The 24,951-nt window shown below is 46.5% G+C and overlaps 1 protein-coding gene across 7 annotated transcripts in view; it reads left to right on the forward strand.

The window, feature by feature from the left end:
* Window positions 1-24,951, forward strand: part of ITSN2 (intersectin 2) — a 2,589,317-nt gene that overhangs the window by 472,953 nt on the left and 2,091,413 nt on the right. For all 7 annotated transcript variants that reach the window (XM_069605851.1, XM_069605856.1, XM_069605854.1 and 4 more), the window contains 2 exons: window positions 18,633-18,830; window positions 19,359-19,455. In XM_069605851.1, the coding sequence (XP_069461952.1) occupies window positions 18,633-18,830; window positions 19,359-19,455 (295 nt within the window). The remainder of the gene's footprint in view (window positions 1-18,632; window positions 18,831-19,358; window positions 19,456-24,951) is intronic.

Consider the following 24,951-nt stretch of genomic DNA (forward strand, 5'->3'; position numbering starts at 1 on the left):
GTGACCACCAGGGAAGAGGGGCTAAGTATCATGGACGTCCAGGCAGGGGAGACCCAGACCAGGAATGTGAAGACGGGGGAACAGCCAAGCAGACCAGGGGGCTGGGAAAGGGTCCATCAGAAAAGGAAACGGCATGCAAGGGGAAACGATAAGTTAAGAGCAACAGATTAGAGGAATGGACGATGCATAACTTAAAGGATTTATGGTCCGGTTACTAAACAAAGTTCGCGGAACGGTACCCACTGAAGGGTTTCGTTCTCAACAAATTCAATGGCCCACATGTGGAATAGGTAAGACTCACATCACGGCCTGAGGGAAATGCGGGGTTTAGGACTCCCCGCAACGTTAGCCTTGAGTCTACAGAGGGCAGGGAGCGATAGGCGGAAGGCCAGAGCTACCATAGGTACCCGGGCCCTCTTCGGGAGCATAGTTGGAGTTAGGTTAATGGTTGGTGGACTGTTTGGCGATATGGGGGGGGTGGGGTGGGAGGGAGGAATATCCGGAAGAGAGGGGGGAATTACATTGCTCGAGCAAAAGGCTCACCCAGATAGGCAAGTTGCAATGGGGAAGATAAGAATAGTAACCTTGAATGTTAGGGGCCTGAACTCCTCTGTAAAAAGGAAAAAAGTGGAGAACATGTTAAGGAATGAAAAGGCTGAAGTGCTACTGTTCCAGGAGACCCACATTAAATCCCTGGATAGGGGTAAAATACGTCTTAGAGGCTAAAATATAATTGCACAATCAAATGCACCGGAGAAACGGGCAGGGGTGTTGATCGCAGTGAAGGGGGGATTGGATGCGGTATTGGTGGACAAACAGACAGACAAGGGAGATACGCCTTTGCCAATATTAAATTACACAACGCCACTCTGACATTGGCGTCTATATATCCTCCAAACACGGGCCAAGATAGCTTCTTGAGAGACACAATGGGAAGGCTCGAGGGGTATGCGAAAGGTGAGATAATCCCAGGGGGGGGGCTTTAATATGGCTTGGCACCCACAGATGGACAGGAGCACGGGGGGACCCCACCATCAGAGCGCCCCGTCAGAGCGCCTTAAAAGACGGATGGAAGGCATGGCATTGTGTGATGCATGGAGGGAACATAAAGGTCAAACTAAGGGATACACGTATTATTCACACGTACATAATACGATGTCAAGAATTGACTACTTCTGGGTTTCTGTGGGGATTCTGGGGAAAATTCAAGACATGGAGCTCGGCCCAATCTCTCTGTCAGACCATGCACCCCTCTGGCTGGAAATGTCGACCCCATGGAAAGAGAGGGGCCTATGGAGAATGTGCTATTGGAGCCAGTGATGGGAGAATCTATTAGAGACAAGATTGTAGAATTCTTCGAACTCAATGATACTGGAGAGGTCTCCCTGGCTACAGTCTGGGAGGCGTTTAAGGCGGTAATCAGGGGTCACATTATCGCCCTAAAGGCTACGAGGGACAAACAAAGACAACAATGGGAAACTGAACTGGAAAAGAAACTCTCAGACATCCGTGAAGAATTAGTGGCAAACCCCACCGGAGACTTAAAGAGGGCATTGAAGCACACAGAGGGGCAACTTGAACTACTCCGTAATAAAAAGGCACAAAGCTCCCTCCTATACCTCAAACAAAGATAATACATCAAAGCCAACAAGGCAGACCAATATCTTGCTAGATTACTCTCCTCGAAGCAAAAGTCAATGACCATCCGGAACATTCAAAACACGCAAGGTGACACGCTGACGCGCACCGAAGATATAGGGGACTCATTCAGGATGTTCTACCAAAATTTATATACATCAGAGCACCCAGACGAAGTAGACCAAGACAGATTTTTGGACTCGATCCCCTTCCCCAAAATATCAGAAGAAGCCAGAAGGGATCTTGATTCCCAAATAACGGAAGGTGAAGTGAAGAAGGCTATAAAGGATCTCCCACTCAACAAAGCACCTGGCCCATATGGATTCACAGCCTCATTCTATAATAAATATGAAGACCTCATAATACCCATCCTTACTAGACTACTGAACTCCTTTAGAGACAGTGGGAATGTCACTCCGTCCATGATCGAGGCTAAAGTTTTGGTATTTCATAAACAAGGGAAAGACCCCTCCCGGGCTCGTATAGACCTATAGCCCTGATAAACTTAGACTCAAAAATCTACACGAAAATCGTGGCAGCCAGGCTCTCCCCGCTGCTACACTCCCTAGTTAACCCGGATCAGTCAGGATTCATTCCAGGGAGGCAGACACATGACAACATGAGAAGGCTAATACACCTAATAGAAAAAATAAACATAACCCACACCCCAGCAGTGTTACTATCGCTGGATGCCGAAAAGGCTTTTGACCGGGTAGAATGGTCCATGCTCTTTAAAACCATGGCACACATGGGATTTGGGAACCAATATATTAACATGGTCAAGGCCAATTACTCCTCCCCTACGGTTAGGATAGCGGTAAATGGGGAAGTCACGGAGAGGGTGCAGATCTCTAGGGGAACGAAACAGGGATGCCCGCTCTCCCCGCTTCTATACGCATTATACCTGGAACCATTACTAATTAAAATAAGGGAATCGGACCAAATCAGGGGGATTGACGTGGCAGGTAGACAACATAAGGTAATAGCCTATGCGGACGACATGTTATTGGCTCTCGAAGACCCTAGTCATTCTATGCTATCCAACTGCTTGAGTCATTTGGGAATATATCGTGCCTAAAAATAAATGAGAAGAAATCGGAAGCCCTACACCTAGTTGGGAGCAGAGATTTACTGAACAGGGAAGCAGGGCTATTGGGCTTAAAGATAGCGGAGGAGGGTATTAAATACTTGGGCATAACTCTCAAGAATAGGGTAGACGCCTTTATATAAAAGGAATTACCCCCCACTCCTGTCCAAGGTTAAAGATCTAGAGCGCCCTCTAAATATCTCCTGGTGGGGTAGAATCCAATCGGTAAAAATGAACACCCTCCCTAAACTGTTGTATTACTTTCAAGCCCTCCCGATTTCAGTCCCCAAGTCATACTTCAAAACATTGCCAAAGATAGTCTCCTCATTCATATGGAACGGGAAACCCCCAAGAATCGCCAGAACAGTTCTCACTTCCCACGTCAGAGAGGGGGGCCTAGCGCTCCCGCACTTTAGGAATTACTATCATGCGGCACAATTGTGGATCCTGAAAGAATGGCTAGGGGACAATCGCGAACAATCTGGGTAACCCAGGACAGGACGGTCGCATGAACTCCGCTAGAAGAACTGTTATGGAAACTAAAGCCGCACAGACATCCAAACTGGCGCATTAGCGAGATCATGAAGGCCTCACTGAATGCCTGGGACGAGCAGACACGGAAAGGGAACATTACCACGGCAACGGCCCCGTTTACACCAATTTGCAGGAATCCGCAATTCCCACCCGGGCTGGAGCACGGCGCATACGAGAATTGGGAGGAAGCTGGATGTAGGAAAATTGGGGAAATGTTCGTGGAGAAGGAAGTGAGATCTTTTGCGGACTGCAAGTCATTTTGGAACCTCACGAACGCGGACAGATACAAATATGAACAGTTTAGACATTGGCTGACAACGCCCGAGATAACGCAGGTGGCGCCCAGGGATCTGGCCGCCTTCGAAAAATTTCTTCTCACCAACTCAGGAGAGAGAAAGCTGGTCTCCACTCTATATAATTTCATAAACTCACAGGAAGAGGACCTGAAATGGGCATACATGAAAAAATGGGAAAAAACACTGGGAGAAGACATCGCGATCCAACAGTGGCAGACACTCTGGACCGACATCCCCAAACTAACACGTGCGGGCCAGACCAGAGAAATGTGGATCAAAATAGTCACTCAATGGCACTATACACCAGAGAGGCTAAACGGCATGTACCCACACACGTCAAATCGGTGCTGGAGGGGCTGTACGGATGCCGGCACATGGAGACACATCTGGTGGGACTGCCCAAAGGTCACCGGCTTCTGGTCAGAAGTGATATCCGAAATTAAAGAAATATTTCCAGAGGTAGATCCACTCGAAGTGAGGGTCTGGCTTTGCGGTCTGAAAGGGCAGCATGTCAAAACATTCACCAAGGCGCAATGGAGAAGTCTAATGGGCCTGGTCATCGCGGCCTTGGCCACAATTGCACAAGGCTGGAAGAAAAAAGACCCACCTATGCTATTTACGTGGTTACAAAAGGTCTGGTAGCAAATGACCATGGAAAAGATTACACATAATCTTCAAGGAACGCAAGACACTTTCACAAAAGAATGGGGAGGAGTACTGGAGTATCTACAATCTGACTATATGGCTCAATGGTGCCCGCACACCATCAGAATTACGGACTTCACTTCATAGTGGATCCCGAGAACAACTGATCACTGTGATCTCTTCTGGAAGGGGCAGGGGATGAGGGAGGCGGGAGGGGCTGTTTGGGGGAAATGTTGGTTTATGTAACCTGGTTAATTTGCGAAATCAATAAAAACAAAGTTTAAAAAAAAAATTGAATAAACAAGTCAATTGATAATCAACTAACCAAGGCTTGTTGTGGTATTCAGTAACCAACCTTTTTGTATAGGTCTGTACTACACAAGTTGGTAGTGTGACTGAGCAGCTAGGCCTATCTCAAGAGGGGTAAATGTGAGATGTAGCAATGAAATTTGTAAATACAAGTAGCCAATTAACATTTACACTCAAGGGTTCAGTTATAAATAGTTATTTATTTAACATCAGTTTTTAAATAAGCATTCTTCAAAAAGGCAATTTGTGTAACAAGGTAAATATACTTTAAAATTATTTTTCAGAATCGGAACAAGTAGGTGGATAATCTTTGGATATGCTTCTTACACAATTCCTACATCCTGAGGTGACTTCACTCACATGGACTGTAATGGCATTTATATCACACTTGTTAGGCTGAGGTTGCAGAAAGGAAAGGTTTAAGGAAGGAAAAGGTTAAACAGGTTCTCAGTATATGTGAGGACAACTAAATCTTCCAATGAAATCTAGACTAGCCTTTCCCCGCAGTAATGGTCTACAACAAGTTACCACCTACGAGGGACAAACCAAAATATCAGTCAATGGGCCAGAAGAGTCTTCAGGGAACCAGGACAGCCAAAGTTAATTTGAAACAGTCCATGGCGCTGAGGCACTTCTTAGAATCAAAGTCTTGCACAAAGTTAGAGAGTTTGTGGAAAAATCACTTGTAGGGTCAAAAGCTGTTAGGCCTGTAGAAGGAGAGTTGAGATCAACTCTAAAGGTAAGCCAAATGCAATTCCCAACTGAGAAAAGCACAGCTAAAAAGACAATGAGGTAAGTCTAAACAGTACCTTTGGTTTGAAGAAGAGTGGGCCAGCTGGATTCTGTCCGGTTACAGCGATGCAGACCGCGTGTTCCTGAGCCTCAGTCGTGGGGACAAGAGGGAGGATGTCTGGAGGGCTCCTGTGGCAGTAGTGGGAGGTCGTCGGCAGCTACGGGCTCTGTTTGGTTCAGCAGCACTTCCAGGTTCCACGCTTGGCAAACAGCACTGTTGCAGATCTCGGATACCGGTTGGGCTTCCTACACTCCTTGGGTCCTGCACTCTGGTGAGGGGACCCAAGCTCTATTAGTTCTGCTTCTGGAGGGTCCTTCGGGGACTCCTGGAGCTTCTAGCCGGATTTCAGACGTTGCACTCGGCTAGGGAATTCTCGACCCATGGCACTCGGTTCTTTCAACAGCAAAGAAGGTACAGCCAGTCGGGGATGATGATCCAGTGGAGTTAGTCTCGGGGTTAGTTGGTCCCACTAACGCAAGGGAAGAAGTAGTCCCTTCCGGAGCTTCTCTGTCTAATTTAAAAAGGAGTTTCAGCACAGCAGTAGGGCTTCACCGTGCAAATTCAAAGGTCCAGGAGGATGCAGCAAGCTTCGCTTGCGGTTTCATCCTTTGGTATTTCTCCCAGTGGTCGACTCTGCTCTAGTCCCAAAACCCTAGCCTTTTAAGCAGGTTTCTCCCATTCAAGCACAGCCTAGGCTGTCAATCACACAGCAGGGCGGCCCAGCCATCCAATCAGGACTGGTTGCACTAAGGCATTCTTAGAGACAGAGGACAGGGGAGTTGTTGGATCCTCCCTCACATCCTCTCCTTCCAGAAACACTGGAGCCAGAGGCGGGTTTCAGGGCTGAAGCCTGCCAAATGCAAAACGAACAAAGGGCTCAAACCTGGCTTGTCGCACAGAGTAAAACCCAAGGAAGAGCTCACAAACAGAAAATGGTTAAAAAAAGACGACCGGGGCCCATTTTGATGAAATGTCACCCATGGGTGCTGTCCTGCAGGTGAAGGGTTCAGCCTGCGGTACAAAAGCACAATGGTAGGAAAAATTAAACCACTGCCACCAGCCATTTAAAGTAGGGGGGTAACATAAAAATGTTACATGAGAATGTAGGATAAGGGATTATTAGGTAACCCCCCAGCACTCCACATAAGATGGTGTGTGCTGAACCTACAAAGAGAAAAGGTAAGTAAACTGTTCTTGAGAGCGGTTGTTCACACAAGAAAAGGTATTTAAACCTCATGAGAAATCTAAAGGATTTCCCTGTGACACTGCACTGAAGGTGCTCTGTGTTACCATACAAAAAGCAGATGCCTATGGAGTTTGCCAGACTCCAAAAACAGAGAAAACGCATCATCCAAATCGTGTCAAAGTACATGCGAGAGTGGGAAAATGGTCCCTGTTAGGGAGAATTCTCTGTAAGGCTAATTTCCCAAACATAGTGAGTCCCCCAGCAGCTTTGCTGGATTTTTGGGGTTTAATTATTTTCTCTCCTGCTAAGAGTGAGATTCTTTTGCTCCCACTCTTAGACATGATTTGAGGTGTTCCTTTAACTTTCCATGTGTTTTATGGGCTATGGGGTCTTTTACTCCATAGGGTCTCATGTGTTTTTTTGTGATGTGGGTTACACAGCACCCTCTGTGCCCTAACCCAGGGGTGTCGTAGCAACCCCCCAACATAGACTCCATACCCTGGGACTGACGACTGTCTCCCAGGGCATGTAAAGTCACCATTGGCTTTGCTAGTCCCAAATTATTAACAGAAACCAGTACCAACCATCATATTGTGGACGTACTCGTCGGGGCAATTCGATCGCCCTGGGGTCTGTTGTTCGAGGGGGCACGTCTCCGTCCCCCCTGATCGAGTTTTGGCTGTTGGCAGTGGATACTACTTTTTGTGTTCGACCGCGAATATATCTATATGGGATTTTCCCATTGTTTGAGGCTACCAACTTTAATTATTTAATTCTTATAGCCTCGAACATACCGCCGGTTTATTTATTTAATATTAATTCACCGGTTGGTATTTTTTGCCAGAACTCGATTCTAAAATGAAGAAGCTGAGCCGACCTGCAACGACGACACCACCGGTGGAGCCCTGCTGAGCCGTCTCACCACTTTTCCCGACGACAGAGGAGATCTCCAGTCCGGAGAGTCTTCTTCCTTTGACTGGTGGGGATAACCAGTTTTGCCTTCTTTTCACCTTCCTGGAGCATCTCGTGGCCGCCTTGCCCGTGCCAAGCACCCCGGCAACCGGAATACCACGGTTTACCACTACCGCAAAGAGAAGGATAGTACCTTTTAACCGGAGGACTCTGCGGCTGGTTTCTTCCCTGGCAGTGCAACGACCTTCATCTTTCCTCCACGGCCAGACCTCTTCTTCCCCTGGACGAGACACCGACTTGCACCTGCTGCCAGGAACTGCCCCCGCTGGAGCTTCCTTCACACTTAAGGAACTGTGTCCCGCCTGGCTTCCCTTGCGACAGATCGTTCGGGGTGACAGTAAAGCCTCGACTTTCTAACCTGGGCTAGCCTGGGACAATCTAGCTAACTTCTCCTGACTTGAATTTCATCCTTTTTGAGCAAACTATCTACAAGACTCTTTGGGCATAACCCCTCTGTGTTAACCTGGACACCCTTCTGCTTGCTCTCTCCAAGAGTGGGCCTTGCAATTGACTTCCTTGCTCTCCAGTAGAACTCTGCCTATCCTGCCTTACCTCGGTTCTTTGTAAAAGTATTGAAACTTGTGTGCTTCCTTAACCCTGCCTTTTTCCTCCCTTTCTTTACAATTTATTAGAGTGTCATATTATGTTAAGCACTCACCTCTGTCTGAAAATAAGTGGTGTTTCTCACTAAGACTTGTCTAATAAGTGAATAGGGTTGTATATATATGATAGTGACTGTGCTGAATTTACCCACCTCGTTTTTGCTAGTGTACATTACAAGTTTGTTTTTAAATAAATAATTATATACTTTTACACCAAAACTCTGGTCAGTGTTTGTACTACTGTGTCCCTGTACCTATTGTGTATACTCTGCATACTGCCTAACTCTTCTTGAGGGAAATCTGACTGCTCAGCCACAGCTACCAAGTGAATCTGTGTGGTACAGACTGCTACCAAGTGGGTTTACTGCCAAACACCTGTAGGGTTAAATCTTTTGCAGTGGTCCCTAAGGGAACTGCACAGGTTTCTGCCTAACAGTCCCACTCACTCCAGGGTTAAAATTAAAAAGTCCTAAAGTCCAGCAAAAGAGCTGGGGGTGTCTAAGCTGGGAGGAATTAAGCACTCAAATGAAAATCCTCCCTGAAAATACAGGTGTCCGTAAGCTTCACGGACAGGATATCTCTCAAAGACTAGTTCTGTTGGGTGATAGTATTGTGGTGCGTTTGCGCCGACATCTCCCAAGCCATGGGATTTCAGAGCCCGCCATACCAGGAGACGGTCACCACAGCTGCCTCCCTAGAGGGATGGAGAGCGCACACCTGACGTCTGCATGCCAGAGGCCTGTGGTTGCCGGAGGAAAAGGAACTTCATATCAACATCCTGGAGCTACAGGCAGTGTTCTGGGCCCTCAAGTTGTTCCTCCTGTCTCTGAAAGGCAAGGTGGTGAGGATCTTTACGAACAACACCACCACCATGTTTTACATCGGGACGCAGGGGGGCAGTTGATCCCCAGCGCTCTCCAAGGAAGCACAAGACTTGTGGCGCTGGGCCGTCAAACAGGGGATGTTCCTCGTCCGTCTTCACCTGGCCGGAGTCAAGAACACCATCACAGACTCCCTCAGTAGGGCACTGTGCTCCTGCAACGAGTTGGAACTTAATCAGGTGAACCGCCTGTTCGTCAAGTACAACAGGCCCCAGAAAGATCTGTTTGCGACGGCAGACTACTCCAGTGACAGAAGATTGCCAGCAGGTTCCACCAGCCGAGGAGCCTGGGGGGGGACACGCATTCTCCTTCCTGTGGGAAGGGCTGTTCCTGTATGCGTTCCCTCTCCTGCTACGAGTCATCAACACACTGTGTCCGTGCAAGATGATACTCATCGTCCCGGCGTGGCCGAGGCATATTTGGTATCCAAAACTTTTCAGCCTGTCGGCGTCACCTCTGGTCAAGCTGCCAGTGGTTCCGGATCTTCTCACTAGAGACGTAGGCGCGATCCTTAATCGCGACCCAGGATCGCTGAACCGGAGGGCTTGGCTCCTGCAGCCCTAGAGTTTGGAGGAAATGAGTTGCAGGGAGGTCCTCTCCAAGGCCAGGTCGTCATCGACTTTGAAGTGGTACAGCCTCAAGCGGAAGCGTATCACTACGTGTTGCCGGTCTGAGAAGATTACCCCTCGGAGGCTGCGCAGCTTCTTCCATATTTGCTATCCTTGGCCAAGACCGTTCTGGCGCACACCTTGATCAAGGTACATCTGGCGGTGATCTCTCGCTACACCAGGTCTCCAGGAAGATCTTCACTTTGGTATCATCGACTCGTCGAGGAGTTCCTCAAAGGACTTTTTCGATCTTTCCCGCCGGTGAAGTCTCCTGCCCCGGCGTGGGAACTCAACATGGTTCTGACAAACCTATGCATCAGGCTCCTCAAGTTCCTCTCGTGGAAAACGGCTTTCCTTGTGGCCATCACCTCTGCCAGGAGGGTAGATGAGGTCTAGGCCCTATCCTGCAAGCAACCATATCTGACTTTCAACAAATCGAAGGTGGTGCTGCGGACGCACCCCTCTTGCATGCCGAAGGTTCAGTCGGAATTCCATCTAAACTAGCATTTGGTGTTACCGGTTTTTTTCACGAAGCCTTCGTCGCTGGCTGAAAGGTCCTTGCACTCACTGGGCTTTGCTACTGCCCTGAGGTTGTACGTGACGCGTACAAAGAGTGTTTGGAAGACTGCACAACTGTCTGTGAACTTTGGTCCTGTCTGGTGTGCCCATGCTGGACATCTGCAGGGCTGCTACACACACCTTCACAAAGTTCTACTACGTTGACAGGGATTCTTGTGAGGAACCAGAGTCAGCCAAGCAGTGCTACGCAACTTGTTCACTTGAGGTGAGTCTGTTCCAGACATAAGAGTTAATTGCTTATGTTGAGCCTTGCCACTTCCCTTGGTTGTGTAATGATGTACAGCTATCTATTCGTTATTCATGAGCATGTGAATCCATTCCAGAGACCATGCTGGAGAAGGTTTAAGTTACTTACCTGTAACTATTCTCCAGCATGGGTCTGGCATGGATTTACATGCAAATCCTCCCTCCGACCCCTCTGCAACTCTTCTTGGTCATACTGCCACTTCACGTGCCTACCAAATCTGAAGATGGCTGCCAGAGGAGGGGCTTAGGCAGAGGACTCTCATTGGATGGGGGCAGTATGACCCAGACGGCAGTGATTGGTTTAAAGGAGAAATACAATTCGTAAGTGAAAGTTAAACTGTTTTTTCTTTTACAGAGGATTCCCAGCCTGATGACCAGGAATATTCATGAGCATGTGGATCCATGCCAGACACGCTGGAGAACAATAGTTACAAGTAACTTAAATCATCTATTTTCTCACTCAAACGGGAATGTGATGACAGCGGTCCTGGCCCAGCAAACTTCACTAGGCCATAAGCCTTTGGCTTACTACAGCGGACTCGTAGATCCAGTGATGCAAGGACAGTTCCCTCCTGAACTGACTTTAGCGGCAGCAGCGATTCTAAAGTCTTCAACCATTACCATAGGTTGCCCGGTGACTTTGTATGTGGAACATGCAGTCTTTGCGCACTTGGTAAAGTCCAAGTCGACCCCATGAGTCTTGGTGTATGAGGTTAACCTATCAAATGCATCCAGTCCGGTGTCACCCAGTCAATCCTGCGACATTTGTAGCCAAGCCAGTGACACCTGATGACATTGTCCATGATTGTGCGACTTATGAAGGAGAAGAGGAAGAAAGGACGAATATCAAGGATGCCTTGAAGAGAGGTTTATTTTATTTTAATTCTTTATTTTTTTTGTTACTTGTGCTCGACAATCAATCAGTACACTGGTGAGAGCCAAGTGGTTCAGCTGTTGTGGGTCGTGTGGATGAGGAATACCAGGTCAGGATGAAGAATCTGTTGCCTTCACATTACTCGGCGCAAGCAATGGAGCTAGAGGAACTTATAGAGGCACTGCAACTGAGTAAGGGGAAGGCAGTTACTATTTTTCTGACTCTGCATATATAACCTCCACTGTATATTTAGGTTTGTCAAGGTGGCTGAGAAGAGGGTTTAGGAGATCTGACGGGACCCCTGTCAGGCAAGCTGAACTGTTATCCAGACTAATCAAAGCGCTAACACTATCCACAGTGGTAGGAATTGTCTAATGCGCTGCACACACTAACCCAATTCTGCTTGGAAATTATGACACAGCGAGGTGAAAGAAGCTACATATTTGCCATCTACAGATTCCCAGAAAAGGGAAATCGTGGATCGTGTCCCAGCAGGTATAGTTGTCAGCCCCTTACACTGCATCCCCTCTGCTTCAAATTATGTAGATGCAGGAATAGCACCTAAAGATGAAAAGGAGCTCTATGAAAAGAGGGGGATGTGCCCTCTCTCCCACGGATTTGCTGTGGAGATGGGAGTTTACGGGAATGGTATTAATTCCTGTAGAGATTCTTCTTGTGGCGCTAGAGCAACTACATTACCTGCCACACACTTCTCTGTGACAAGTTGCAGCTGAGCTCCAGGAGGAGTGGTTCATACCAAACCTCCAAGAACAGGTAAGTAGATTTGGAAAGAATTGTATAGGTTGCAGCAGAGAATTTAATCCTGTTAACACCATGAAGACGGTAAGAGGACTTTTGCACAGGCACCCAGGCCTTTTTAGGAGCTCCATATAGATTTCATAGACATGGTTCAGAGTTGTAACAATTTTTGCTATGTTATTGTTGTAGTTTGCCCATGTTACCGTTGGCTTGAGGTTGGTCCCTGCATACACCCTGATGCTAAGTCTGCTGCAACATTTTTGGTGAAGGAGGTATTTCAACAGTGGGGCATTTGTGAGGTCCTGAGGTCTGACAATGGGACCTACTTCTTTAATACCTTGTTTGGAGAATTAACTTCGCTCTTTGGATCAACCACCCCAGGCCAATGGAAAAATGGAGAGGCTAAATGGCGATCTTAAAGTCAGTTTATCAAAGCTATGTAATAATTTGAATACAAACAGGCACTATTGTTTACCAATTGTTCTGTTTTATTTGAGAAATCAGCCAGGCAACGATCTTTGTCTCAGTCCATACAAGATTGTGACTGGACATAGGTTACACACACCGCTCTCACCTGCATGCACAGCATTAGATGAACATAAATCAGCAGAGATTCTTGGTGAGGAGTTTAGGGAATACCTTAGGGTTTAAACCAAAAGTGTCAGACTTCTACCTTAACAGGTTGTGTCTTCTCATCAACAGTCTACAGGTGGAAGCGGCAAAGAATCTGATGATCTACACCAGCCACAGTTGCTCCCCTGGGACCTGCTGTTCGTCCGCTTCTTTGCTTGACACTGGAATGAGCAGCGTTCCCACGGGACGCACTGTGTGATTTTTGCTACTCCATCTGCTGTCGAGGTAAAGGGCAGCAGGAGCTGGGTCCTTATCCGTGATATTCAAAGGGTTGATACCAGCACCCCTCCACCAGCACCGGAGCAGGCTCAAATTTAAGTATGCCCTAAGGATTCACAGTTCCAGTAGAAAAGGCGATGGCGAACAAACCTCAGTAACTGTTATTTGTAAAGGGAAAATTTGGATTTAAAATGAATATTAGGATGGTTGGTTGTTTTTCTCCTTTCTTATTATGTTCCGGCATGACAGACAATATGAATGTGAACATTTTATAATATATCCAGTACTGTAGCGTTTGAACTGCTATTGAGGTCACTAAGCAGTTTTGACTCGGACTTCATGAGCGATAATGATGATGTAAATTTAGATTCGATAGTTGGTGCTCATGGTTTTGCAACAGATAACGTATGATATAGCCATTTGAGGATAGTGGGGAGAGAGATCTGTAGGATTTTGCTGCATCTGCTCTCTTATCCCCGATGCTTCGGCTGTACCCAGGGTGTTTATCCCAGACGAAATAGTTAGCAGAGGCAGTGTGTCTAGTGCACCTAGCTCTGTGCAGAGTCTGAGGGCAGTTTCAAGGGCATATGCCACAGCATCTAACTTACCTGTTGATGAGGAATGTTCGAGCACAGATTGAAAAGAGCAGAAGACTGTGTGTTGCACGCAGTGTCTCCAGTTGAATTTAAATAGGTCTATAATAATGAACAACCGATGGGAGCAAGGGGTGAAGAGTTGCAGAGCTGGCAGGATGAGGGGATTCTCAGAAGAAGGGGTGGTACAAGTTAACCAGGAATGTGGACATTTATGGAAGACATATCTAAAATATCTGATATGGCTCAAGGAGCCAGAGGAATCTGTTAAGATACAGTTACTCACACATTTTTATCAGTGTTTGGGTGATGGCATGGTGCCTGTTGGCACAAATGGGAACTGCAGCCGCACGGTTTGCTAATCTGGAGGTACTTCTGCGCTTCATTGTGTTTTGGTCTTGTGGACAATACGGCTATAGACAATTGCCTCCAGCATGGCGAGGTGTGTGCAGTCTCAGTACCCTACATGTGCCTGACCTTGTTATTCATGCGGAACATTTGGTACTTGCCTGCTCCATGCACAAAGAAACATCTTTGCCCCCCTTTGTCCCCTGTGCCACTTGCGTCCCCCATGTCATCATATATGAACCAATCAATGACTTTGCCTGATCGTGAAGAAGAGGAACCATTGAAACGTACAAAGAGGTTTAATTGCATTTGGCGACATCTTCAAATGCTCTTATGGACATTCCTGAGTAGCATCAACTGTTCAGCCAGACTGCAATGCTTTTTTCTTCTCTCTTGGCCCTGGGTGTTCAAGCCATTGCGAAAGCAAAATGGCGCCAGGTCACCCGCTATTAACTTTGTTGTTTGTGAATTCCTCCAAATCAGCTTTTGGTGCAATCAAAGAACTACTACGGGGCCTGAGGTGCATCGCCTTTCAGAATAGGTACATTCTCGTCCTCCTAACCGCTATGGAGGGAGGTGTCTGCCAGAAATTCGGGAGCACATGCTGCACATTTGTGCCTCCTAATGATTCGAAGAATGAGATTGTAACGTGGACAATTTCCAATTTGCACAAGTTTAGGTGGTCAATGAGAATGAAGCCGGAATCACAACTGACCCTTAGATGGACTTTTTCTTTTCTTGCGTGCTGTCTTGGACGAGCCCAGCTGTCAGAATCTTAATGCCAATTTCTTTCTTCATTCTTATCTTTTTGTTCCTGTCAAATGCCCTTGCGATGTTGCTCTGCCCAGGTACCAAAAGCAACTGCCATGACGACTGTGATCCTGTCTAAAGCTAGAACCGCTACCATTTCATATCACATGGGTACTCAGACTAAAGCCATCTTGTGTCTGCCGCCAAATTGGGATGATTGTGTGGAGCAGCGGGTAGATTGCGGAAATGGTTCAGGGGACGAGTTGGGTTTGTTCAGCAGAGGTGTATGCCCATAGTGGGAATGATGTGAGAGGTGGTTTTAGGTTTTTATTTCCATGAGAAGATGGTTTGAGAGAACCATTAGTTAACATATAAAGTAAAGGTGAATGTTGGGGTGGTTGTTAAAGGTCCCAATGAGAAAGAGGGGTTCACATTGCAAGTGCCTTATTGGTGACTGGGGGAATGGCGATGTTGACGCAATGTTGCAATTTAACATGTGTCTAGTGTAGATAATGGGAATGGGACATGTGCTACTTTTAGTGTTACTTTCTGTTTAAGTTTATACATTTTAGATTTGCATTCACGCAACAAGAGAACTGTCAAAACTGCAGATTAAATATAAACAATGTAGGTGTGGTGTGCCACGTAGCGCCTACATGTTGGGCAGCAAGGAGCTTTATATGTGCATGCGAGAAAGGAGATTTGCAATGAGAAAACAACAGCGAGAGGACGTGGTGGTCTTAAACATACATGCACAGGCGTACATAAATGGGGGTCTTTAGAGATATGTGTTTTGGGATATTTGTGGTAGATGGTAAATAATAAAAATCTGTATGCTGCAGACCTCACCTCCACCCCCCAATAGCTATGGTTGTGCTTGGCCAGGAGCCTCGGTTGGTGCAATGGACTCTGTGTGACTGGAAAAGCTGGTTTAGCAAGGTTGAAGGCAGAGGAAGGGCAGCGGGCAGCATAATATCAGATAGTCTGTTATAGCCACGCTTGGGTTTTTACAACTTGGCCCTCTTGTGGAAAGTAGATGGAATCTTTTTAAGTGCATGGGAGCCTGTTATTCATTGCCCATGAAAGTCCGCTCATCTATTTGTGACCCAGCAATAAACTCGGTGCAAGGGCCGCTTAAGGGCAAAGTTGATAATGCTTTGAGTTTCGGTCACTTTCTCAGGATGTACACAGAGGCCATGCGTGTTGAATTGGTAGTTGTGTAGATTAGAGTGAAACAAGTATGCGACCAAGTCTGGGTGGGTAAGATATGTATTGCCAGTACAAAAGGAACTAGTTATTTCTCCCCCTACTCTTTAAGTGTCTTCGCAAACCATGTACAAGCTGTCCGGGGTTAGAGGCCCCAGGTCAACTGGAACGTCTAATGGATTAGGTTTGTGTGAATGTGCAACTATGGGACAAAGTCATGACCTACCAAGGAAGATCGCAAAAAGGAGTGTGCTACAGATATGGTAGTTAAATAAATGTGTACAATGAGAGCTTGTGAATTAAAGGAGATTGGATTGCTTTTGTATTGATTTGACCAATCGTGTGGGGGGGATGATTTGTAATAAAATATGTAGGAGTATTTTGTCTGTAGCAAAATGTATAGAAAGTGTCAACTTGTGTAGCTCCTCCCGGCTGTTTGTACAGTAAACTTTCTTTACAGACAAACGCGCACTAGCTTTTTAAGTGGCGGGCCTACTTTGGGTTAAGGTGATCAGAGGTCCATCTGCACAAGTCCCACAGGGCTCTTCGCTTTCACTGTTGCTTTTTAACATCTACATGACTCCACTGATCAACCTCATCAAAAAACAGTACCTCACCTGCTACAACTAAACAGACGACACCCAAATCTATAAAATCAACGCCAGTGAAGAGCAAGCCACAACAGTAACCGACTGCTTAATTGATCTTAACCAATGAATGATCGCCAACACCCTTCAACTCAACCCGGATAAATCTGAAATCATGATTACACACATCGACCTGCAAGCAACCAGCACATTCCATGGCCCTGCCGAACTAGACAACTCGCCACAACCGTCCAAGGTGGTCATAAATCTTGGAATCTTAATCGACAACGTGCTAACACTAGAACCACAAGTAAACACACTAGTTAAGAAATGCTTCTTCCACAAACACACAATAAAGAACATACTTTCCTTCTCCACACACATAACACGCACCATCATCTCGCTCGTCATGTCAAGAATAGACTACGCCAACAGCATCTACATTGGAATGCCACAATTCCTGTTAAGGAAGCTACAACAAATAAAGAACACAGCTGCAAGACTACTCCTTAAACTCACAAGAAGGGAACACATCACACCAGCACTGAGAACGTTGCATTGGCTGCCAGTCAAAAACACAAATCTTCAAAACGTGCTGGATAACCGACAGAGCGATCCACAGCCAAGGAGCGGAATGCATACAGGAGTAAATCACCATCTACGAACCTACACAAACACCAAGATCCAGCAACAACATCCGCCTCAAACACAAACAATACTCAAAACAAAAGATTTGGGGGATCATAATTTTCCTGTATAGCGGTGAAACTCTGGAACTCGCTCCCAAAGGAAATACGAACAGTGAATCCCCTCAAGTTCAGGAAACTATTAAAAATATGGCTATTTAACACTCTGACCTGAAGAAAACTTTGGAGCGACAAATAATCCAACCACTATAGTGCCAGAGAACTCCATGAGACGTGACCACTCAAATACCAACCATGAACACACCAGGAACAAGACCAAGTGAAAGGGCCAACCCATTGCAACAAACCCAGACAGCCCCAACTAAACCCTACTAATAACTCTCTAACACTCAGCATATCCACCACCCAATACATAACTGTCCTGACACAAAGCTCGGACATTAAACACCGAAACTACAAATACTCAAACATCTCTCCACAATACCAAACACACGCAGTACATTTTTGTATACAACACTCAAATGACAACCTATCTTAATCATACCAGCACACTGTGGCAGGTTTTTCCGAACTGAAGCTACCAACAGCACATCAAAGTTCTCTTGCACTCTCAACCCCACTAACCTTCCCAATCCCCTTCCTTTTCAGATCCACCTGAGCACCTGGAGACCATGAAAAATGGCAATGGTGCGTGGTACAAGTCCCAATAACATAACATAATTTAGCCCTTCTCGTTCGCCAGCATCCACCTCGAGATGCCATGAAGTAAATACATGGTTTAACTGAGAATAACAGTCTTTTTTAGGCAGTATCTAATGTCACTTTGGGGTTTCTTTGAATGTTTTCCTGTGGCGTTCCAATGTGTAAAGCTTTGTTTAATCTAGATTTGTTTAATCTAATACATTTTGCGCTGTCCACATTGTATTTTGAATATTATTCGAATATACTTCATCCTTTTTAAAAAAAATGTAAAGTTCTCTTAATTTTTTTGTCGTACAGATTGAAAATAGCAGTGGGATGTCATACATAATAGTGGGATCTCTGTCTGACTGTAACTAGTACAGTAAACAAAACGCAACAGTTTAACAGCGATTACTTATGCCATTTGCGATAACCTATAGTATCTACTACATAGTTCTGCTCATATCTACATGTCATCCCTCACAGCCTACACACTTCGCCTAGTTAAAGGGAGGCAGTTCCTCCAGTCTATTCAACTGGGAGCACATTTCTCAAGGGGGCATCACATCCAAGGGAGTAAACATTGTCTGCAGTAACGCATTCCAGGCCACGATATTATCGCTCACTTCCTTCCACCCTTTATATACTGCCATATACTGTTGCAAAACGCTTCAAAGCTATCATTTTAATTTTTATTTATGTCACGTAATCCTAAAGTGCTCTGAGGCAGCAAACCTTGGTTCGCAGTGCTTACCAATGACAAGAAGCATGTTTAAAAAGTTAAATGTTTTACGCTGATACTGGAGAAATTAGCAGAATTTATCTGCTGTTCCAAATTTAACATGTACATTATTTCAATGTTTTCGTTTTTTGTGTTATCATTGTTTGAATGAAATATTTACTGTATATGGTATGCAGAATTGGAAAAAATAACTGAAATGTCTTTTTCCTCTAAATAGGAATGGGAAGTATGCCAAATCTGTCTGTCCCACCAACCATGCCTGCAATTTTACCCTTGCTACCAACAGCATCCTTGTCTTCAATGAGCTCAATCCCTCCCTTGGTTATGCCAGGTTCTCTGGTACCTTCTACTAGTTCAACATTGCCAAATGGAAAATCTGCTCTCCTGCAGCCTTTTTCTATGCCTTTGTCTTCAAGTGAGTATGAACCTTAAAATCTTGAAAATGTTACTTTTATCTCATGGCAACCTTCTTGGACCTTTGCATAAGCTAATGTGTTTGCTTGTGCAATGATTGTTGTACCTGTATTTGTTGGTTCCATGTGACAGCGCTTGTAAAAGAAATGTTCTACATGAGACTGCCCAGGTTTGGCTTTGTTGTGTTTTTACAGCTTTTTCCTTTTAAGGTGGCTTGACATTTTCCTTGTAGACTTCCTTGGACTGTGCCACTTCCCCATTCTACCCAAGTGCATCCCCTTACATGTTCCCCACTTTACCTCTTTACCATCGTTCAATATATTTTTTCATGTTGACATTTTTCTGGTCTTCCTTCTAAAAGGCTTTTTACAAAGTACTTTTAACACATGCAACCTATCACATGCAACCTATTTGCTTAGCCTTATGTTGACTTTTTCCAATGGAAATATTAATACATTTTCTGTAACTAAAATGTGTAACTGGAGGGTTTGCCAAACAAAGTACTCACTTTTATTTTTTATATTTTTAGCCTTGCCTCTACCTGGTTCTTACAGCCTCATGCCAGGAGGATTTGGGAGTACTAATATGCAGAAGGCACAATCCCTTATTGATTTAGGCTCTAGCAGGTATAGTATGAAAGTAATCAGTAAATCGGATTTTGGTATTATAGACGTTGTAACCTATTAATAGTTTATTGTGCTAGACCATTAACCACAACATTTTTTAAGGGTACCCTCTGCAAGTCATTGTTGAAAAGGGTGGTGCTGTTTGCATCCCCCACTGTGTGTGACTGCAGTCTGTAGGGCCACAAATGATCCGAGGCCATCTCTTTTTGGTTGAAAGTCAGCATGGGAGTTTGTGGTCCTACAAGTCGTATCACTGGTTAGTCACCTCAACATTTCCTTTTCCTTCTGATCTTTAGTGGCATTATAGAGGAAGCATCGGTATGGAGAAGGCATTTTAAATGTTAACTAAAAAAGTGGTTGCAGTATCCATGAGGCTTTAGGGCTGTTGTAAATTCCAGTATTCATTTGTGATCAATCAAAACAGTTTTTTCAATTTATGAACCAAAATTGACCCATTCACAGCGTCTTTCATCCATTTTCTCAGAAAATAATAGACTTAGATGTCATTAAAATTGGATGGTTGATATAAAAACATTATAGAACATGAACATGGCCGGGATTTTCTTTTAGAAATACAAATTCTGGGGAGGAGAAAGTATGTTCAAATGTAAACAATGGACGTTTAATAATTCTTCCACTCCAGTAAATAGACAGAACCAAAGTACACCATTTCACTAGGCCGCTATATTTCATTTAAGCTTAATGAGAAATGTATCCATTTTCTGTTTTTTTCTGAAATACCAATTATGAAATGGCCTTCCCCTGCCAGACATGGAAGGCATTACTTGAGGCAAAGATCCATTTGTCAGTGGAAAGTGTTTACAATACAGTGAATATTGGCATACTATGTATTTTAATGGAGGACCACCTCATTCCCCCATGTAGATAGAGTAGCTTTGGAAATCATTTGAATTAAGCTAAGTTCAACAGATATGGATTTAGACATCCTTTTGTCAGGGAAATCAAAATGCAATGCACCAATGGACAGTCAGTTTATTACATTGCAATATAATACAATAACTTTCATCGTGTCCTAGTCTAAACTAAAAAAGTTCCTCTATGTGCAAATTTAGATTAAATGTTGCATGGTGTTGGCGATGGGCCTTTTTTTGAATAGTTCATTCGTCCTGGATAGATACTTGCTCTTGTTTCAGTGAGCCTTGTGATGAATCCTGCAGAGTCCTCACAGAATCCCTGCCTAAAGTCTCCTCCCAGGTGGCCTGGGGAAGGCAGCCACTATCTGATCCTAACCCTGGGGGGTTGTATTTGCTGGTTGGATCACCTGGGAGGAGAAGGCCCCCAGGGGAATAGTGTGACTCCATCTGGAGGGATGCAGTATTTATCTCCTTCGGAAGGTGAAGTTTCCCTAATGCCAGAATACCTAATAGCGTGTTGTCAGAGTAAGGTTTCCTTTCCCAGAAGCACACATGGTATTAGTGATGAAGACCCTTATGATCAGCTTGAGAACGATGTGTATAGCAATAGGAGAATCAATAGCATCGTTCCTGAGGGTTGTGGTTATAAGATATAGAACTAAGAACCAAACAGTAATCCCTTTAAATTGATCTCTAAAAAGTACATTTAATAACACCTTTAAACAGAACCAATTGAATAAGGATAACATTTCTCAGGACATTAGGGACTTCATGTCCTATAATGCTTTGAGTTTTGGGACGAGGAAGAGGCGTTAAGAGGTGCAGAACTCTGAGGCACCGTCTAATGACTCTAATGACCTTCACCTGAGTGGGACTACTTAAGACTCCTAAGGTGCAGGCCAAGAGTACTTGTCAGCCGTGAGTTCTGTCTATTTTTGGTGGACAGAGGGACCTCTGCTGAAGTCACACTGCCATTGCAATCCTTTTTCACTCTGTTAGAGTATATGTTCCTAGTCGTACTATGCTTTAGTCTTGGCTTCATCAGGAGTGCAAGCCATTTTACCACATTGGTAGCCCAGGGTACCTTTTTTGTTGCAATTGGGGCACAAGTGTATACTTATACGTCCTGTCCCATTTGCCCCATCCTTGTGGGCATCCCCCAACATGGGGATTGTATCGGAACCTTTGGCAGCAAAAAATGGAGCTTCCCCTTTAAATTTTGTATAGCGTGCAGGGTACGGCCTCCAGCATAGGAACGCCCTGCTAATGCCCCTCCTTCCGGCACCTCGCCTCAATCCCTTTTTCCTCCAGACCGGTGTCGTACCTGGCAGCCAATACTGAGACTTTTTTCACTTTTATTTAACTTCTCTTCGGTGCCTCGCCTCCCCCGGAGCATGGCGGCTGCAGGAAGATTCACACAATGGGCCTCATGGGACTGCTTGTTCCCGGCCTCGGACCCGCATGCCCTCTGTCTTCAGTGTTTGGGGACCGACCACCGCTGGGACACATATCCAGGCTACCGGGGCTCGTTCTGAGGTCATGAGTCAGGGCGTTATGACTACCGGCCAGCCGGCCGAGGGCTTAGTGCCTAACAGAGGAATCTCTGAGGTCGACACTTACGCTTTGGGTGCAGGATCCGAGCTGTATCCTCCCATGTCTGAGGCCTCTGGTGGCTCAGGGCCTTCGCGCCCTCCTGCACCAGGCGTGGCGCAAGCCTGCCAGGCCAGCAGCCATCTTGGATCCAACTCAGGGTGCATCCGTGCTTTCTTCCTGAATCGGCTTTGCGTGATGATCCCAGTCCCCTTTTCTCTGGAAGTGGCAGCAGATTGTACTGTACAGGCATCTGGTCTCCTCAGGGATACATCTACCCATCACTGCCTTACAGCTACTCGCCTCACTGCTTTGACCAGGAGCGGAGGCCCATCGCCTCGGAGGGCTGGGCCCCGAGGGACCCGGCTGCTTGTGAGGACCACTTCTTTGAGCGCTTCCTCTTCCTCATGCATTGTCCCTCAGATGAAGGGACTTCTGAAGGATATAGTGATGGTCATCCCGCAGATGGTGCGTCCCTGACCCCCCCTCTGGGTACTTCTCCAGTTCCTTCAGGGCTGCCAGTTCCAGTGCTGGTCGCTCCACCGGTCCAGGCCCTACTGGTTGTTCAGACCTCTCCACCTCCTCCTGTACCACCAACCCCTCCCCTGTCGCGACCCTCAGCCCTGATCCCCACTGGCAAGCCCATCGGCCAGGTGAAATCAGAACTCGGATCGCTTATAAGGCCTGGCATCCACTTCTCATGCCCTCTTGGGACCAGTCCTGGCGCCTTTGGTGCCAGGCTCATAAACAAAGATAGACATCTGCTTGTGGAACTACTTTTTATGGCTTTCAGCTAACATGGAGGCATCCACATAGCTTGATTCCTAGAACCAAGCCATGCGGTATAGTGTTTTGGGTGTGGTGGCCTAGGGACTACTTTACCTGGACTACTTTGCAGTGGCTATTTAAACCACACTCGAACAAGACAACACGCTTCGCGTTACTTTGCTACTAGCAACGTGACGCTCACCGTGTTCAGCTTTTTCATGAGCCTGACGAATTCCGGACCTGCAGAAAAAACAAAGAACATCGTTAGCAGCAGAATCTTACCTGTAATCTTCATCCTTCACTGCTCGCAGCTCCTGGGCAGCTCCGTTTGAAGAGTCTGCCGCCCGGATCGAAGGACCTGAAAAAAGGGAGAAAGACATTATTAAAGGCGGTAGAAGAGCCATTACAACCACGAAGCGCTTAGAGACTTACCTGGCTGGCTGATTTTCGACTGGCATAGCTACGGAACTCCATGCGCGCTGGGAGCACACCGCGACCTACGAAAAAGAGAAAAGCACAGGTCAGTGAAGACAAGTCATCGCTGTGCTGCGCAAAGCGCCTCCTTACCGCATCATAGCGCTTTTGTGCGCCATCGTTTACCGGCAAGAAACAGCCTACCCAGTTCTCCAAGCAGACACTCTGCGCACCTAAGGGAGATAAGAGACATTTTAGAACAGTGAAAAGGCATGCAAGAATAACAACTTCATAAACTCGCAATAAGACCTACCTGAAAGACATTATTAGGGTCGCAGTCAGTGAAGTAACTGGACAGCACACGCCCACCATAGACAACGCACCCCTGCCCAGAGAGCAGGACGGAGAGCCCACCAATTCCGACAACCAGTTGAGAAGAGAACCTGGAGGGGCTGCAATCACAAGGGAGGTGGGAAAAACTTACCTTGGTCGTCCAGTTCTAACGTAGTCTTCATTTCCAGGCGGAATCCCATCGACACCGAGAACCACACCAGGGAACCATTGAGAAGGGCATCAGCGACCAACTGGCTGGGTGGCGTCCCTGTGGATACCAGCTGAGCGTAACATCCGCCTCAACATCCTTTGGAATTGTCTTTGGTACAGGACTTGGGAGGGTGATGGGGGGGGGGGGGGGCTTTTAGGGGGAAGTCAGAGAGACACCCTGTTGGCACCTGTTTCCAGGGCCTTGGTTGCACTTGGTCAGTAAAAAAGGGGAAGGGGGGTGGGCGATGAGGACGATGATGCCCAGGACTATGAACCCTCGGCATCCGTTAAGACCTTTCATTACCACCTTCAGGGCTGGCAAAGGTCTTGGGGGTGCCTATGCCTGAGTAAGCCACCGAGAAGTCTAGCAGAGGTCTTGGATAAGTGCACCACAATCTGGTCTGGCATCCCTCTTCAGAAGGATGTCCTGTAGGTGGCGTGAAAGGTCTATGAGAAGCCCAGGGCCAGCGCCCAGATGAACAAAAAGTTGGACAGCAGGTTTAGACTGACTAACAGGGAGCCAATTCTCCTGGCCTCCCACCTGCAGCCTCCTTCTTCAGTGGTGACTGCAGCCTCCTTGTATTCAAAACCATTGTCTTCGTCGTCTTCTTCAACGGGAGTCTCCTCCAGTTATCTTTCCAAGAAGGACAACGTCCTCAAGTCTTTGGGAAAGCGATGTTATTCCATCTCAGGACTGCATCTGCGGCAAGTCAGCGCAGACGCCCTCTTGGCTGCAGCTAACTAGAAGCTGTGGTGGAAGCTCGGGAATTTCCGCCCGATCTCCCTTCGGGCACACAAGCCTCCTTCAAGGCCGGTCTGGCAGATACCCGGGCCATTGCGCAGGACCTCATGGAGTCTTCGGTCTCCCACATTGACACAGCCAGCAGAGGGCTGTGCCTTGGTATCGAGATGAGAAGGACGGTGTGTATGCACTCCACTAAGTTTTCACCTGGCGTGCAGGAGCTGATCCTGGATCTGCCCTTCGAGGGTGTGGACATTGTTTATTCGTCAACCGATGACTAGTCGACAAAGAAGAAAACCTCTGCTGAAACTGCCAAGTTCTTGGCTATCCTGACAAAACCTGGACAGAAATCCTTCCCTCTATCCCAGGGCAGGCCCGAGTCAAGCCCTGCGCTTTCTCCAGCTTCAAGGGGTTCTGGGACCGCAGTACACAGTGGTCTGACAGGCCACCCAGCGACAACAGGAGGAAGCAGCAGAGGATGTTGAACAGGTTTTTCTGCTCCACCTCTGCCCCCACCTCTGACGCCAAGAAGCAGTGACACCAAGGTCTGGGAACACAGCGTTT

The sequence above is a fragment of the Ambystoma mexicanum genome, chromosome 4p (assembly GCF_040938575.1).
Source record: "Ambystoma mexicanum isolate Mex_15411 chromosome 4p, UKY_AmexF1_1, whole genome shotgun sequence".
Classification (NCBI taxonomy): Eukaryota; Metazoa; Chordata; class Amphibia; order Caudata; family Ambystomatidae; genus Ambystoma; species Ambystoma mexicanum.